At 44.1% G+C, this 18205-nt stretch overlaps 1 protein-coding gene across 7 annotated transcripts; it reads left to right on the top strand.

The window, feature by feature from the left end:
- The first annotated feature begins 150 nt into the window (after positions 1-150).
- On the top strand, positions 151-16297 carry LOC113131616 (uncharacterized). 7 transcript variants are annotated; one of them, XR_003295821.2, is made up of 23 exons: positions 151-917; positions 1046-1096; positions 1387-1580; positions 1758-1800; positions 2162-2287; positions 2415-2522; positions 2606-2824; positions 2950-3096; positions 3271-3489; positions 3723-3941; positions 4248-4394; positions 4476-4706; positions 4958-5131; positions 5216-5455; positions 5650-5754; positions 6008-6145; positions 6526-6633; positions 6960-6997; positions 7164-9609; positions 9908-10004; positions 10944-11072; positions 11183-12274; positions 15289-15420. XR_003295821.2 is itself a non-coding variant. In XM_026309086.2 (21 exons), exons 1-21 carry the CDS (start codon positions 183-185, stop codon positions 15903-15905), a joined length of 6399 nt encoding a protein of 2132 aa, XP_026164871.1. In that variant the 5' UTR covers positions 151-182; the 3' UTR covers positions 15906-16297. The 7 variants fall into 7 exon arrangements, 2 of the variants coding, with proteins under 2 accessions (XP_026164871.1, XP_026164870.1); XR_003295822.2 differs by having other exon boundaries at positions 10944-11658; positions 12197-12274; XR_003295820.2 differs by having other exon boundaries at positions 10944-12274.
- Positions 16298-18205: the final 1908 nt, after the last annotated feature.

Below are 18205 nucleotides of genomic sequence, written 5' to 3'. Positions count from 1 at the left end.
AGACGTTTAAATACTCACAGGAAGGTAAATGTGTAGTTAGCTGATGAGTTTCACATCTAAACTCTTTGAGTTTTTAAGCTAGCGGCTAGCTCGGTAGCTAGCCTGGCCGGTTAACTCCTGCACCTCTCGCGGTAACTCGGCCGTGTCTCCCCGGGTTGGAGCCTCCTTATCCCGGTTTGGGAATGGGCCGAGGACAGGGACCGACGCGGGGCCGACACCCGATGGGACCGCCGGGGGAAGACAGACTTCCATTTGACGTGGGTCCACCGGGCTGGGGCCCCCCGCCACCTGATGGATGGCCTCCCCCGCCGGATGAATGTGGGCCTCCCCCACCGGGAGGATGGGGCCCTCCGCCCCCTGGCGGATGGGGGCCCCCACCACCTGGAGGATGGGGCCCTTCATCCCCAGAAGAATGGGAGCCCCCACTTCCGGGAGGATGGGGCCCGAGAGGACTGCCGCCTCCCGGCTGGGGACCAAGACGACCACCTGACCTGGGGCCTCATCCTGATGACTGGCTGCCTTATCCAGAAGACTTGGACTTGAGACCTATCCACCCCGACTGGAGACTCCGCCACAGTGACTGGAGACCTCCTTTAGAAGACTGGAGATCTCCTCTTGAAGACTGGAGACCTCCTCCTGAGGACTGGAGACCTCCTCGAGAGGACTGGGGACCCGAAAAGCCTCTTCCCCCTCCGGGTTGGGGACCCCCAAGCTGGAGTCCCAATGGTCCCCTTGAGCCGTGGGGACCTGAGCCTGGTCCTCCTGGACCACCGTCAACTATACCCCCGCCTGCTCCTGTCGGGATGCCTCCTCCTCCGGATCCTGCAGCCTACGGCCCCGTCCCTCCAGTCCCCCCTGCAAGTTGTGTCCCCCCGTTTGGGTTCCCGGCCTACCCTCCCCCAGGATGGACAGGAGAGGTGAGCTGCCTGAGTACTAATAAGGGTCGATTGAGGCAGAATGGATCTTTCCGTGCTCCGTCCTGCAACAGTAAATATAACGAAACCAGATTTTTTCAGAGCTGAGAGTTTCCTCCCCTGTTTTTCAGCCTGTTGCAGAGGAACCGATGCCGAACCCCCCTCCGGACCAGCCTGAGTGGGTGAGTACACACTAGCATTACTTTGATTTACTGTTGCTCACACTGTTACTATTTTAAAGAAAATAAAAAGTAAAGTAAAGAGGGAGGTGCCACGTTCCCTGGATTATTTAAAGACAGGACCGTCCTCAGGTGTATCACTTGGGATTAAACCAAAGAAAATCTCCTTTTCACGTTGTGTTGTTTAAGCCACACGTGATATGAATGAAATAGGCCTCAGTCAAGGTCCTCGGCCTCAGCAGTTTTGGCTCCGGGTTAAAACTCTCTTTGTCTCTCTCTGTCATTTTTCTCAGATCAAAGCTTTGATTTCAGCTCCGGCCACTGAGTCGACTCCCGGTGAGACTAAAAAAGCCAGTGAGGAGTCCCCCGTCACCACCACACCTGCTGCTGACACCGCCACCGCCCCGAAGCCTAAACCAGTAACTAAAGTTGAACCTAACAAGATCGCAAAAGCTCTAGGGCTTCTGGGAAAACGCACGTTTGATAAGTTAGTATTTGATGTTGGTCCCTGTCTGGTGCACGTGATATTAAATCATCATATAATATTAACAGTGCTGTGATGTGTATGACCGCCCCTTCATGGAAAAAAAACATGCTACATTGATTCACTGCTACACTGTCTTCTTCTGTGGTGTTTACATGTGCTCTCTGTGTGTGTCATCAGGCCTCCTCCTGGCAGGTCGATGGGCATCATCTCGTTCATTGGGGTAAGAAAATGTCACTATTTGTTGTTCAGGCTGACTGCCACTCTGTATTTAAAACACTGATTTGTGTTTCCTTTAACAATGTAAAAGCATAAAAAGTGTAGTATAGTGCAGTTAGTAAGTGACGTCAAATCACACAGTTTCCTCCAAAGCTGCTGGGTTCCCAAATGTTCTTTCCAGTTTGGCTCCATCAGGAGCTTCTCCATAACTGCCCAACCAATGTGAAGCGTCCTGGTCTCTCCACTACCCCCCCCTCCTCCATGTTGGAGTTTCCCACACTGAATGATGACGACAGGCGATATGTGTTGTGTGATTCAGTTTGTGGACTCTGTCAGTAATCAACGTTCCTCTGTGTGATCCTCAGCCGACGTTCGGTTACATTGAGAGAGAAGATCTTGAAAAATTCACTTTCAGCTTTGACGCCTTCTTTGGAAACCCCAAAGCCATGACACCTGGGGTCAGAGTTCACTTCACCGCCTGCAAGGAGAAGGTGAGGCGACCATCGCTACTGGATGAGACTTTACTAATGAACAGACAAGCCGTGATAATAATTCAAAAATACTGTGTGTCCATTAAAGACATTTACACACATTTGAAATCATTTTTGTGTTTCCAAGCAGAACAGTCTGATAGCGACAGACGTGAAGGTGGCTCCAGGGGGAACAGAGAACATCGACACAGATATTTATGAAGCTGTGGTCAGTCAGCCCATTGTGGAGCCTCAGGTCAGTCTGCACGTCAGGATCTTCTGGACCGTGTTGTCTTTTATGTTTCCTGTCATTGATCCTGTTGGGTTTGTTGCGTGCAGCCCGGCGAGCGCCAGTACCCCGGCCAGGTGCACGTGACCATCGGGCCGCTGAGGACCAACCTGACATTTGAGAGGAAGGACAGCACAGTGACGCTGCTGAAGAACGACCAGGTGCTGATCAACCTGCTGACCGACATCGTCACCGAGAAGAGGAGAGCCACCAACATCAAACCCAAAATCCCTGCAACCTTCAGCCACACCAAGGAGACCCGAGAGACGGTGAGTGCTGCTCTCTGCTCAAAGGGTTTCCTCACACCCATGTGTCTGAAGATTGTGAAGTTTCTTGTCCTGCAGGAACTTTTATTTTTGGATTCTTAAATCAGTGTTGTTTGTGGCTGTTGCAGGGTGTCATCGTCAACCTGAAGGACAGTGAAGGCGTCATCAGCTCCAACGAACATGGTGAGATTCCCTTCGACACCAGAGAGAACTTCAGCGACGTGGAGTTCACCACTGAAGATTTCAATGAGGAGGTGGAGTTCACCATCATCACGGTGAGAACCCAGTTGAACTCACCTGCCTCTCTCCTTTTCCTCTGACTGAAACTAAAACAATACAGATACTCTCAATTTCATTATTTTCTTTTTGTGGAAAACGTTTACACTAAAGAATTTTACTGACAAATCCTTTGCTTTTTATTCTGCACCTGTGTTTTATGTTTTCATTAGCTGAGAACAGGGAAACGGGCGATCAGGATTTGTCGGTTAAAGGAGCCACTCCTCCTGACGCTCTGCACTGCCACCGCTGTCGCCGAGGATGCAGTGCCTGAAAGTCCCTCCAAGCTGGTGACAGGGAAGGCCAACGCCAAGCTAGAGCTGGTGCCCAACATGAGGCTGGACCCGGAGCTGTATGAGGGCATCGTGAGCCAGCCTATCATTGAGCCAACTGTGAGTAACACGACCCATCGCTTTCAGGGGTCTTGACTTTGGAAGGCACTGACTCAGGCTTTAACCTGCTTTTGTTTCATGGTAAAAACAGACCAAACTTTTTACTATGAACATTAACTCTCTCTCCGAAACACTGGTGTCGGTTTTGATTCTGATCTGAATTGAAAATGTAAAGGCACAGTTCGTTTTGTGAATCGTGGCGTCTCCTGTCCTGATTGTTCCTCCATCTCCAGCCCGTCATGCCGGGTTACCCCGGTCAGATCCACGCCAACATCGGCCCCATCAGGACCAACGTGACCTTCGACCACCGGGACTGTGGTGTGACGCTTCTGAAGAACGATCACGTGTTGATCAACCTGCTGGTGGATGTTGTGACCATGAAGAGGAGAGCGGCCAACATCAGACCCAAAATACCCTTCACCTTCAGCTACACCAAAGAGAAGCGAGAGCTGGTAACACACCTCACTGACCAGCAGCACACAGCTCATTAAAGACACGTCATAACACGCTAAAGACACGATACAACACACACACGGCTCGTTAAAGAGTCACGACACATTACAAAAGCTTTTTGGTGCTGAGCAGCTCTTCTAAAATTTCACTTTTACAAATTTGTCTCTGTGTGTTTCTTCATCATTTGGCCAACCTGCATCAGCAACCTATCGTGATAGCAGCCTATAGTGAACAGCCTATCATTATGATAATGATAATTCAGGTTTTCTCTGCATCCGGCTCTTCTGATGGGATTCATTTTTCAGGGCATCATCACATACCTGGGAGCTGAAGAAGGCATCATCAACTCGGAGGAGCATGGTGAGCTTCCCTTCGAAACCTGTGAGAACTTCAGTGACACAGAGTTCAACTCCAGTGATATCCACAAGGAGGTGGAGTTCACCACAGCCCTGGTGAGTCAAACCTGCAAGATCACAGCACAGAGGACAGGAAGTGGAAACTCATGTCCTGACGCTGCATTTCTGTCTGTGCAGGTGAAGTCAAAGAAGAGAGCAATCAGGTTGAGGAGGACGAAGAGGATTGAAGACAAAATCCTGGAGGAGCAGAAAAAACGAGAGGAAGAGGAAAAGAGAAAGAAGCAGGAGGAGATGAGGAAACAGGAGGATGAGGAGAAGAAGAGGAGGGAGGAGGAGGAGCAAGAGAAGGAAGTGGAGCGAAAGAAGAAGGAGGAGGTGGCAGCGGCCCTGGCAGCTGCCAAAAACAAGGTGGGAAACAGACAATGTCCGGAGATCAGATTTAAATTTGAATTAATTTTATAAGGAACCCCTGTGTCGAACCCAGCTGTTCAGATGGATGATGAGTTTGTGCTGCTGTTGGACTGGATTGTGTTGCACTGACAGATGTTTTTGTTATTCACCCCCCCCTGATGGTAATGAACTAATGGTGTGGACTGAAAAGTAGAATCTTTGGCGTCTGTTTTCGACTGCTCTGTCTTCTGGTCCATGTCTTTCTGCAGTGGACCCCACTTGGCTTCAAAATAAGAGACCCTGATTCGTTGGATGACATCAGCAAGGAGCGATTCGAAGGCACTGTCCTCAGAGCCATTTCCAAAAATCCACAGAAGGAGGTCAAGAAGGAGCCAAAACAGAATGAAGGAGGTGTGGAGAACAAACAGGTGCTTCTTGAACAGGTAAAAACTTACTGCTGAAAATATTCTGGCTGTAGTGGTGAAAAAGTGAAAGAAAAAGCCATAGTCTTTTTGTTTTTTTGTCAGGTGAAAGTCAAAGTGGGGAAAGAGGCAGAAGAAATGCCAGGTGGTGTAGAAGGAGGGCAGGGAACGAAGGTGAATAAAGAGGATGGGGAGGGCATGAAGAAAGAGCAGCCGACCAGAGGAGGAGTCAGACCAGAATCATTGATGGGCCGACTGGTGATGACCATTGACGGTCAGCAGAAACAACTTCCCTTCAGCCCCACCGACCTGTTGACCACCGCCACTATGCTGGATGGAGACAAGGTAAGAGGACAAGTCCCCTCTCACTGTTTTTTTTCTTACGGACCAGGGACGAAACATTGAGGCTAGACAGTGTCACTATAACACAGCACTGGTGGACGGCTTCATTCAGCAACTTTCTGAAACTGCACTCCACATTGTCACCTTCATGAAGGAGGATTTACTGGTATCTGATGTTACTCTGTTGGTCTGTGAAGGTGCGCTTCAACATTGCCACCCATCGGGAGACCAAAGAGGAACGAGCCACATATGTGGAAATTCTGCCTGACTCCTTCGAAGAGTCCACTGAACAACGTCGACACGTAAGAATTTGAAACGATCGCTCATATTTTTCAGGGATTCCACAGCTGTAACACCTGGAGCTTTGGCCTACTTTTGTTTACAGAGTGTAAAGTCAAAACCGAAACGTGGCTGGATGTGGATCCAAAAACCCACAACATCAAATCACAATCAAGTTAATTTATAAGCACATTTACAAGCAACTTGATTAAATCAGTGTACGTTACTCATCGTGTTGTGTTTAGTTTGTATTTAATAAGATGTTTTTTGTATCAGGGCATCGTGATCGAGTTCGCTGAGGACACGGGGCTTATCAAGTGCACTCAGAACCCTCAGCTGTACTTCCACATGTCCGAGGTGATCGAGAAGAAGAAACTGGAGCTGAATGAGAAGGTTGAGTTCAGTGTTGTCCCTGTGAGTCCTCATCCTGTTTATGACCTTTACAGTTCCGTCCAGACAGATTTTCAACAGCTAAGGCAGTCCTGGCACGTGGAGGTTAAAGGTTAAAAGTCAGCACAGCTCAGGCCAAACCAGTAACCACCCACGTGCTCTTATTTTTTTTTTACTGATGTGTATCTAAAGTTTTTTTTTTAGAATTGAACAGGCTTCACACACACCTTGTTCTAAACAGCAGGAGAGAAGTGCTTCATCCAGACTGTGTCTCAGAGTCCAGGTTTAGACTTAGTGGTCCAGTAGAGGATGTTGGCCTCGACGGTTTAAATGTTCAAGTGTTTGGTTGTATGATTGATTTTATCTTCAACATTTCTGAGCATGTCTACTATTGTTTCTCCAAGCATGAAACGGCGGAGGGTGGAAACCAGGCTATCAGGATAAAACGTTACACTGAGAGTGTTTTCCTCCCTGTTCGGAAACTTGTTGGTGTTGGGGCCAACAAAGGAAAGGTATGGAGGACTGTAGTTACATGACACAGTCGCAGTCAAGTCAAAGAAATGGTTTTTTGATTATCTGGACTGTTTTTTTTAGACTCCAGTCATCTGCTTCTTTCGCACATTTCCATTTATGGCAGACTATTTGTACATTAATGCAACTTCCATGTCATTTTATTGAGGGATGAGATCGGAGTAATTTGAAGATGTGAAGCCGAGTGTGACAGTTTCTGTTACCAGCTCGAATCAAAATGATAAACTGTTTTTCTCACAAAATGTCAGCAGAGGAAATTGATTTTTCAGACTGTGGCTAATATTTTTTTTTTTGTCTTCTTTGGTAGATGACCATCAAGCTGACAAAACCCTCAGAAGACAATGAGTGAGTTCTGAATAAATGGTCTAGAATTTCTAAATGTTTGTATCTTACTAAATTATTTGTTTCACTTTGGTGTGAATAGAGGGCGTAAATAAGGTTTTCTGATTTTGTGAAATTGTTTTGTTGAGCAAAACTGTGACACTGTTCTTGGTGTTGTTGCCTGTTTCAGGAAAGAAAAACCAGAGTTGGATAAGCTGAAGGCAGTGGTGAAAAATCTTAGAACGCAGGACAGCAAATCCAACATTGGTAGGCGGGACTACAGCGCGACTCGACGCAATTATGGGCGTGGCAGGAGCAGAAGTAGGAGTAGGAGTCACAGTAGGAGCCGGGCTAGGAGCAGGAGTAAAAGCAGGAGCAGAAGTCCATCCAGAGACCAGTTTGGACGTGTCATCAAAAGAAGACGCAGCACCAGCATTGACAGAGACCACAAAAGCAGCAGGTACAGGCAGAGCCGAGAGAGGTCCCATAGGCGCACCAGAAGCCACAGCAGTAGTCACAGTCGAAGTCCCAGCAGGAGCCGCAGCAGAAGCCGTAGCAGGAGCAGGGAGAGGAGTAGAGAGAGGAGCAAGGACAGGACCACCAAGAGGAGAAGCAAAATCAGCAGAGACCGTGAAGAAAGTTACAGGAGGAAGAGGGACTTGAGCCCCCCTCCAAGACGTGGAGGAGTTGTAGATGATGAGCTGGCGAGGAAGAAGCGGGAGCTGGAGGAGCTGAACGAGATGATTGCCTACAAAAAGTCACTGGTGGATTTAGACCCCAGAGGACTGGATCCTGGACAGAGGACCTGCATAGACTACGACCATGGCAGGATTGCTGTCCCACTCACTGAATACAAACCAGTCCGGTCCATCCTGAAGAAACGAGCTGAGGGCTCCGATTATCACCATCCACACTATGACGATCCTTATTATAACAGGCCATACAGTCCTTACCAAGATCGGCGCTATGGTGACCACTACAGCGATCCAAATCCGTATGCCAGCCATCCCTATGCTGACCGCCCTTATGGTGACCGTCCCTACAGTGACGCTTATGAAAAGCGTCTCTATAGTGAACCATCCTATGGTGGCCCTGCATCTGCCAGCCACCGTTACACTGATCGCTACGACGTTTATGATGAACCATATGACGATCGCTACTATGACCCAGTATATGATGATCCATATCGCCCAGTCAAACAAAGCCAGTCTCCTGAACATCATGGTCTCCCACATGCTTCGCAGTCAGGCCAAGCTCCTGCTGCCTCTGCTGAAACTCCCCTGACACAAACTGCTGGCACTTTGTCTTCTCAACCCCCTTTCAGACCTCCTTCTCCCACAGAACCACCTCCTAGGAGCCCTTCTCCCAAACTGAAGAACACCACACCACGTCAATCGCCTCCAGCTGAGAAACCACCCCTGGACCGTTTCCTTGACATGCTTAATAAAAAAGTAGACACTGAAAAGAAATCAGAACTGGTTCCTGTAACTGATGACCTCCTGCCTCATGAGCGGGCACTTCAAGATGGCAGGGGTTTCTCCCGAATTGTGGGACTGGCTTCTGAACAACCTAGCAGCAGCCAAGCTCTAGAACTGGAAAATAAACAACTAAGCCCAAAACGATCGTCAGTAGAGAGAACAAGTGAGGAGCCAAATAGCAAGACAGAACCATATGACAAGATCCAGAATCTACTCCGTACGATTGGCCTGAAGCTGAGCACAGGAGATGTGTCCAAACTGGCGAGTCGAGCCCAGGAGACAATATATAGCCCAAAGTCCTCATCAACAGAAAGAGAAACCTTGTCCTCCCCAAGAGAAAAACTGCGATCGAGCAGAACCAGTTCAGTTGAATCAGATCACATTCATTCCCCCTCCCCTGCCAGATCCTCCAGTTTGGAGCCACTAGGCGCACATAAAGCTGTCTCTGAGTATGAAGGATTCCTGGACCAGGAGGAGTTAGAGGCACTAAAGAAGGCGCAACAGCTGCAGAGTCTTTCCAAGGCAATAGGGAGTACTCCTTCCATCACTGCTTCACCTAAACCACCTCCTGGGCCTCCACCTGCTCACTACCAACATCCACCACTGCCAATTAACTGGCCACTTGGTGTCACCACCAAGACGACCTCACCACAGAGCGCCACAGCCTCCAACATTGGCACCTCAGAGGTATGTCAACTATCCCAGAGATTTGGACCTCTAGGACCTCCACCTGGTCCTCCTCCTGGACCTCCTCCACGGCGCCCTGAACAGCCGCCTCCAGGACCTCCACCTCGACGTGCCCCTGGGCAAGCTTCTTTTGCTGCCTCCTCCAGTCATTCAGTTTTCCCTTTTATTGACCAGTCAGCCACAGTTTCGGCCATTAATTCCTCCAGTCCTTTGCCGCTTTTAAGCACTGCCACAGTAACACCACCAGTGCTGGCAGCTTCAAGTCCTGCAAGTGAGGATCAATCAACAATCTCCACGACTGTGGCCAGATGCCTTAAGGTCATAGAGACAGTGAAATCTCTGGCTGTACAGCCACCAGCCAAACCAGTCAAATCAGTCCAGTTCAGTTTACCCACAGAGTCTCCATCGGCCTCCAGCCCTCAGATCTCAGAAGGGATAGATGATGGCGTAAGGTCCAAGCATAAGGAGAAGGTAGGATAGTAGCAGTACTACTACTATAGTCTTTATGTATGAAAGAACTTTGAGAATTTCTTGGGAAGGCTGAAAACCTATTTGTTGCATCAGTAAAAATGGTGTTAAATAGTGTTTGACACACATTGGAAGGAGTTGTAAGCTACTGCAGTACAGTTCCCACAAGTTAACCACCACTACACTAGTTCTTGTCTTTGGAGCATCCAGTTAAGGACTAATGAAGACAGAGTGCAATTAGAAATGATGTTTAGTTTGCATGTGATAAAGGACTGACATGCTGTTTGTGTTCATGTTACAGCTGGATTTGTATAGCCAGAGGATTTTGGAAAAGAGGGAGATGCTAACCCACAAGAATCAAGGGGAGTCGAACAGGGATGACATGCTCATCTCCCCAGGTATCAGAATTTGTTGAACTATGTACATATAAACACAAATAGCAGCTGTTGAGTTACAAGGATTTGTAAGTTTAGCATCAGTAAGCTTTTGTTCCAGGTGAGCTTTGAAGAAGTAGATCCAGGTTCAAGTAAATATTTCACAACTGCACAGTGTTTCTTTCAGGGCAGAAGACAGAAGGTAAATGTCTTGTTGTGTTTCTTTACCTAGACTGTTTAAAATAGATTTCTTTTTCTAGATGCTTATCCAGATTTTGGTGAGAAGACTAGAGGTAGATGATAAACAACAGCTTGAGCAAGGGGGGTAGGAATGTTACAAAGATAACATCATAGAAATATTGCTTAGTTTTCTGTGGATCCAACTAAAGTAAATGTATCATTAGCAAAGTGTAATTAGCCTGCTTTCAACCTGTGCTAGTGCTAAGCTGGACTAGCTCTTACTTTCTTATTTTAGAGATCTCACTTAGTTTTCATAGCTCCACCACAATCACAGCGAGGTTTACCTTGGATTGCGTTTTGTTAGATTGATAAACATATCGAGCAGCGTCAGCGTGCATTATTAAAGAGTCGGGGCCAGACACTGTACCATCAGTTTTTAAGATTACCTAAATATCTTAAGTACATTTTAAGTACAACTCAGTTGGTCCCTGACATACACTTTAGTCTAGTGGTTTGTTCTGGCGTTTAACCAAAGGAACCAGCTGCAATCCCTACTACTACCCTACTGCTATTTTTCAATCTTTTTTTCCTCGTCATATTTTGACCCGATCGATAGTTTTAAAATGAGAGTCCAGGATGCACTATATAGTCAACAAGATTATAGAGACATGTATCTAATAAGGCTAAATATCAAAAGTACTGATATTAACAGTTTTGATTCTTATTTTATTAAAAGCTAAAAATTTATCTTTGATACCAGTTTGTGTATCTGATGGTTTTCAGATCTTGACACGATGGGCACATTTTTCTGAATTCCAGGAGGATTTGAGTACGATGCCCAGTTATCTAGATGTAGTTGTACTGAAGTCTTTTTAAGCTTAAACACAGTTACACTTCGTGGTCACTGAGCAGGTACATCTTCGCATTTCTACAGACGTCTTGTTTGCCAAGTTGAGAGTCTTGTACTTTAACATTATCTGCAGTGAGAGTTAATTCATCATCAGGATTTTCTGAACTACAAGGTCTGGAACATTTTGGTTGGATGGAGCCAAATACCTCCAGTCATCCTTCATGAGAGCGTTCAAAGATGAACATTACGATATGTTCAGTCTGAGATCAGCAAGGTAAAGGCGACATTTGTCACTTTGACCTCTGTCAGGGTCGAACTCTGGTAGTCTGTGAACTGAAGAAGCCATTTAGATGAACCAAATGTCTTCAGCTCTACAGCTTCAGTTGACACTTCCATTACAACTAGCGAAGGATAGAAGATCTGACACCAAGAAGCTGCACTTCATCAGTGACCACGGAGTCTGGACACAGTACAGCTAGCTTAAAAAGCAACAGTAAAGATGGAGGGATCAAACCTGCTACATGCTGCTGTTGGCAGACATTTAGAACCCGGCTTCAGCCGTCCAGGACCGACGCTGTCAGAGGAAGACCAAGATAAAGGACCAACTCCACTAACCGCTGTCTGTACTACTGATTGTAGTACTAAGAGGTACCACTAAACACGTAGTATCACTTATTCCTACTTAAAATTGGCTAGGGGCTCCCTCATGTCACAGCTATGTAGCTGACACTGTCTGCTACACATACATGAAATTTACTTAATCGCCATGTGGATCGTGTTTTGTGCAGCCTAAGGTCGAAGAGTCCATCTGGTCCAGGCCTTTAGATTAACATGGCTTTTACAGATGTGGCTTAAACAGTCCAGGGAACAGGTTAGTGAGAATGACCTAGATGTGAACATTTAGCCTGTACTGTTAGGAGCAAATGTAAAGACAATTGCATTTAGAGAAACAGGTTTTTGTCCAGAAAGTAGTTTGTAAAATATAGGAATGGTTTTGCCACAGGACATAATGTTTGTGAATGGTTGTTCCACTTTGTCAAATTTCTCAGAACTTGCTGTGACATGCAGCTTGAATTCAATGGAGAAAAACTGCTAACTTTTAAAGAAAAATCAAGTAGTTTAAAAAGTCCCTCAGGAATTGATAAAGTCAAACTCCAGATGTTTCATTTTTTTTTATTGTCCACAGAATTTTATGTTACACGTCCAATGTAAAGGACATTTCCTTTTGATTGTGGTGAGCCAGGTTCTAGTAACGCTGTTAAGGGTAAGTCAAGTTTGCTCTTTTTTTTTTTTTTTTTTTTTTTTTTCTTCAACTAAGTGGAGTGCAGTCCAGTCACCAAGCGTAAAGTCCAAGTTGAGTTTCGGTTCTACTGTGTCCACTCCAGAAAGTCTTTTAACACAAGGCCTTAATTCACACCTGAATTCCTGGTAAATGACAAAGGTCAACGCTGAGGTCATTTCCGAGCTGAAGGCAGGTTCTCACACTTACTTAGTCCAGTTTATAAGCAGTAGCCAGTTATTTGTGCAAACCAAAAATATGCAGGTTCGCATGGTTACCATTGATTCTCAGCCAGGGATGATTTACCACAGCTAAACTAGCTTGTTTTTTTAGTTTGTGACACTACAGTTAGCTCAGGAAGCTAACACAGTGAGCTACAGGGAGAATGGTTGTCAGTCAGTTATCGTTAATGGTACGACACTCATTTTACAGCTAGTCTGTCATCGATACAGTAAATGGCCAGAATTAAATAAAGTAATCCTGAATGTTTTGGGGACAATACTTAAAAAACATAAGTAATATTGCATCCTGTTAAATTACTTTTGAATAAGCCTTGCTCACTACAAATGTACAACACCTCAGTATTTTAGGATCAAAATTAAAAGGATTCTGAGTCACGAAGACCCTGTTGAGTTCGTCAAACTATCTGTGTAGCTCAGGAAGCTAATGTAGAGTTTTCAGTGCAACTTAGGAGTCAGCAGGACATTGTTAGCTTTAACAGTTTCGGGACTTGTTGGTAGTCTGTCATCGACGCAGTAAGTGGTAAGCTCTATACCAAACATCATGGAGTAAGACAGTGACAGGGAACATCTAACATAACACACTTTTTATTAAGGGAACAAGTCTCAGTATTTTTAAACCTGCTAGCTTTAGTATCTGCAAATATGCAGTAAACTTGCTATTAGCTCAGGATGCTAATGGTAGAGCTTTTACCATTGTTTAGAGGTTGCCATCATTAACAAACAAGTGGAGTCCCTGAAACTGCGACTCAAGTTAATTAGTCGAGGGTTTGGGAAGTATTATACTGCTGGTAGACAGCACAGGTTCTTAGCTAGGTGTCAGTAGTCACAGTTTTATTACGTATGAATCTAACATAGTTTATGTAGATAGTGTCAGACACTGGTTTACAGTAGGTAAATAATTTAGCCAGACACCTCAGATACTGTTTTTGTTGTTGTCAAGTCTTTGCATCTGCTGAAACACAGACTGTCATGTTTCAGTCTGTGTTTGACCACAAACTTTTCCATCACCTGAACGACAGTAAACCATCTGTCTCACTTGTGCGCATTGAAATCCACTGTGATCCCCTGTCACACATCGAGCCTCATCTTTGCCTTTAAGTTTGCTGCTCAGGTAATTTCAATTTACACACTGCAGTCCTGGGACTGCTCACGGGTCGGACAACCATGCGGCTAGGTTAGATCAGCTGGGTTTAGACTGGTGTGGAGGTGATGAGGTCCAGTATGGAGTCAGGGAATGGAAATTGAGCTCAATAACCTAACAAAGGGACTTGAGATGATTTTTAAAAATTAAAAAAAGGTTGTCGAATCAACTTTTTAAAGCACAGCCGGTTTACACAGCGGCCTCCCCAGGTCGGTGTTGTAGTGATCTACAACATATTAAGCTGAGAACACAATAAGTTGGCTTCTTTCAAGCCAGTATATTCAAATCAGACCTTTTTAGTCTGATTTGCTTTGAAATATGCAGCAGAATTTATTTTTACAAATAGTGTGATGGCATCCCCTTAACCTTTCAGATCCATTTCTTTTCTCTGAACGAAATACTGGACTCAGGATGGACGTCAGAGCATAAGACACTGTTAGAAGGCCGAGTAAAGTGACTTGAGATAATTTGTGATTTGGTGCTATACATAAAAAAAAAATTGAACAGAGTAGAAGATGATGTTAGAATTAATGATGGTACCTTGAAAGGCTTTTTGAGGCAAGTTTAAAAGAAACGTTAACATGAGATAGTAAAGAAATACAGTATTGGAATTGAAAATTTCTTTTGTGGTTGACATTTGTGTTGCATGTTATGTTCGGATAAACAGCCAGCACTGACCAACCACTATTTATGTGCACTCATCTGTTAGCTAGGGACAGATACCCAGCCTGACGTCATCCAGTGCTATTCACATCTTTGCTGTAATGTTAAGTGTTTTATGTTAAAGTCACTCAGAAGGGTTTAAAATGGGGGAAAAGTACATTGCATGGCAGTATTGTCTTGACGGTGAAGGTAGGTGATCTCTTCGTTGCATTAACTGATTGATCAACTTACAGATGTTTTGTTAAAACCACCTTATGTTGGTCCTAAATTTACACATCTGTCATATTTACCAACATTGATTGACTGCTGTTTTTTTTTTTTGTTTTTTTGGTATAATTTTTGTCTTTTGTTACAACCAAACTGTAAATTGTAAAACTTGATTAACTTTCCTGATGTAGTAATTGCTACTTTAGTCAATTATATGAGGATTGATATAGTGAGCTAGAGCTTGAACTAATTGGGAGATTATGGACCCCCTGCTGACTGGAAACACAGCACAGTCAGAAAAATGGGAGCAAAAAAGCATTTGATATCAACGGCTACAAATGGATTTAGAAGGTGATTTTGCACAGAAATACTAGTAAACATTTTACTCCTTGTGCAGAAATAGTGATAAATGTTGGTAGTTGTAGTTTGTAAAAATCTGTGGCAGGTTTCATAAAGATCGACTGGCTTTAGTCTGACAGTCAGACTTAGACTCAGACAGTGGACCTCTGTCGTCTTGTAGATTTTACTCACAGGGCCTGCGTAGGAAGCCTTCACTTCTTGTGTGGCTGTCTAGTTCACAAGTGTAAGTGCATCTGACAGTTCTAAGACCCAGACAAGTCCTGTCTTCATTCCAGTCTAAGAGATCTTGCTGAAACCAGCCCACAGATTAATGTGGAGTCATGTCTAAAGTGAGAGGTTCAGATTTGGCTTTGTGCCTTACAAATCTGTTCTGTTGAAATTTATAGGCAAGTCAATCAGCAGCGAGCCCAAGAACGTTTGGATTTGTGGTCATTCATTGGTGTACTGGGCTGAGTCGCGGGCCAAGTCTCCAGAGGTAGGTATGCAGCTGGGCATGGACCAGAGCAAGGTGGCCATCTGGTGGAAGGGCATCCAGGGCATGATGTGGTCCCAGCTGCTGCCCCAGCTCCACCAGCTGAAGATTGCCTGGCCCAACCCAGATGTCCTCATCATACACCTGGGTGGCAACGACCTGAGCACCGACAGTCCCACAGACCTGCTGGCCTCTGTCAAGAAGGATCTGACCTCCATGAGGAACATCTTCCCACAGTGCTTCTTCGTGTGGTCCAACATCCTTCCTCGGAGGGTGTGGCGGCACTCGGCCGACAGTCACGAAGTCGATCTCGTCCGAACCACAGTGAATCGCAGGATCCAGAACATCATCTCAGAGCTGGGCGGCACCTCGCTGACCCACGAAAACATCCGGTGTGGCACAAACATGGGCCTCTACCGGCCCGATGGTATCCATCTGTCCCCCAAAGGCATCGATATTTTTAATCTGAATCTTCAAGACTTTTTGGAGAAGTGGGCGATGGAGGTGAACAGGGCATCGGAGAAAAGCTAAGAGGTGTATCAACCATTTTTGTTTTTATTTTTATGATAGCTAGGCTGTCAGACTTTCCTTACGCTCAGAAATCTCATCTTTAACATCTTTAACATACTCAGTCGTGCGGTTATAGTTGTAGTTTAGAATGTAGGAACTCAGCTGTTATCCATGGAAAACCTGTGGTTTGAAACAGTAAATTCAATATTAGCTGCTCTGTTGTATCTCAGGCTTTTCACCCTCCTAATAAACAATATAATCTCCAGGTACAGATATTATTTTGAAGATACTGGTAAATACACATTTTTAGTTAATGCTATAAAATATGTGGGAACAGTTTTCATAATGTCAATCAGACAGTTGTTACTGTTGCCGGAAAATGTGATTGAAATAAAATGAGTTATGGGTACAAAGATGATTTTGTTTTGTTTAGTTGAAAATAATTCAGTCAGGTTTTTTTTTTATTGGTTGTATTTGGTGCTGGGTGATATGATTAAAAACAACAACATGAATGAATCATTTTATTACAGACTTACAGAAGAAAACAAACGAACACATATGACTGTGCCTGTCTTACATTCAGTGACATAAAAAATAATGATCCACTAAGTTACTGTTATTTGAACAGTGTGGTTGATGAATAAACGTTGGTCAAACAATCACAAACCTGGTTTGTGAGAATTGACATGAGAAGTTTTTGTTTGATGAACAACATTTAGTAGAAAAACATTTCTCTAAATATTGAATCTTAATATACCGATCACGACTGTTTCAACTTCTTAACCACCGTTGATTGTTGGTTGGTTTCACTGGTCTGGGCATCTGACAGGGATCTGCCATTTGTTAGCAACTGAAATATTTTTATTGAGTTATTGATAAGCAAATTAATACAAGTTAGCTTTATAAGGCCTCATTTTATACTCCACTGACGTTTCCAAGCTTGGTCATACCTGTTGGAGTCGACAAGGTGAGTCTTTGTTTTCTCCACAGGTTCCTCTGAAGATGGCTCAAGAAGGTCTCCGCTATTTCAAATGTAACTGTGTCTTAATCTCGGTGTTTTTGTACAAGAATATGACTATTCTCACCAGCTTTAAGCATCGTTTAAGAAACTCCAAAAATGTTTGATGTTCAGATGCATTTGTGCTTCTTAAACATAATGTTCTTTAGGAATATAATAGATATGAACACAAAGCTGAATTAAAGGAGGTCGTAGATGTCATCTGGATTTTGAGACATGAACCATCCTCCAGACTTGACCTCCTGAAAGCCTTTGTGCTTCAGGTCTGACATTATCCAAACTGATTTTATATCAAAAGTAGCATAAACCAATTAAAATACACTTAATTTTAGAATATTCAGTGCCCTGGAGCATTTGTCTTTGATGTACTTAATTATCTTCTCATTTATTTGTAAAGTTGCAGATTGAAAAAAGTACCAAAATATATATCCCAGATTGGAAAGCAGTACTTTACTGAATAGTTCATGGATGTGAAGACTTGTTGCATCTCTAAAAAAACAAAAGCCATTGTTAATTTTAGTGAAAAACATATTTGCTGTGAGACCTGTCGAAAAGAAATCTGTGACGCTGACGTTAATTTAATGTTAATTATAAAAATTGCTGCTTGATCATTTTTGACTAGTTTCAGTGAAAAGGAACATCAGAAACACCCACACCGAAACACCTGTGCCTTCTTTTTTAGAAGCTCACACTGGCATCATGCTGGTCTCTGATGTATTTCATTCATTGTTGTTGTTTGTTGCTGTTTGTGCTGAGGTGAAACAGATTTTTAAATCTTTTTGTTCATGCTAAGTGAATGTAAGGATGGAAAGAAAATGCTTGATCTAATATACTGTTTAAAACTACACTGATTTTCTGGTCAGTGTTTAAACAAAGTGCCCTGATAGTGTATTTGCAGGTTTTGTTGTGTGAAGCTGTTGATCAAGAGTATTACACAATCGACATTTTGAAACAGCAAATTGTAAATTTATAGTTGTGTATGTGATTTCATAATGATGTGTCCTATATTGTCCTTCAGGAGGAGGTTAATATTAGTGTATGTAAAATGTATGGTACAAAAACACAAATACATTTTACTGTTAAAATAACACTGAACTGGGAATGTTGTTAAATGTGAATGATGGGTATTTAAAGTGTATTAAGAGCCAGGATTACAGCAGAACACTGTTTGTGTGTTTTAAAGTTCATACAGACACCTCACTGTTTTCTTCAAACCTTTCGTTGCAACAGAGCAACCAAAGCCAGATGTGGCCTGAATCATTTGAACAGTGCTGTTTGCATATTTTATATATTTGATTTTTGT

Source organism: Mastacembelus armatus, chromosome 15 (assembly GCF_900324485.2).
Source record: "Mastacembelus armatus chromosome 15, fMasArm1.2, whole genome shotgun sequence".
Taxonomy (NCBI): domain Eukaryota; kingdom Metazoa; phylum Chordata; class Actinopteri; order Synbranchiformes; family Mastacembelidae; genus Mastacembelus; species Mastacembelus armatus.
Note: the sequence above shows the minus strand (reverse complement) of the source record. Positions and strands in the feature narration are given on the sequence as shown.

Coding starts and splice junctions, on each gene's coding strand:
- LOC113131616 (XM_026309085.2), top strand. CDS start 183: ATGGGCCGAGGACAGGGACCGACGCGGGGCCGACACCCGATGGGACCG. Junction 2,523..2,605: donor AGCCCATTGTGGAGCCTCAG/GTCAGTCTGCAC, acceptor TGTTGCGTGCAG/CCCGGCGAGCGCCAGTACCC. Junction 3,942..4,247: donor CCAAAGAGAAGCGAGAGCTG/GTAACACACCTC, acceptor TTCATTTTTCAG/GGCATCATCACATACCTGGG.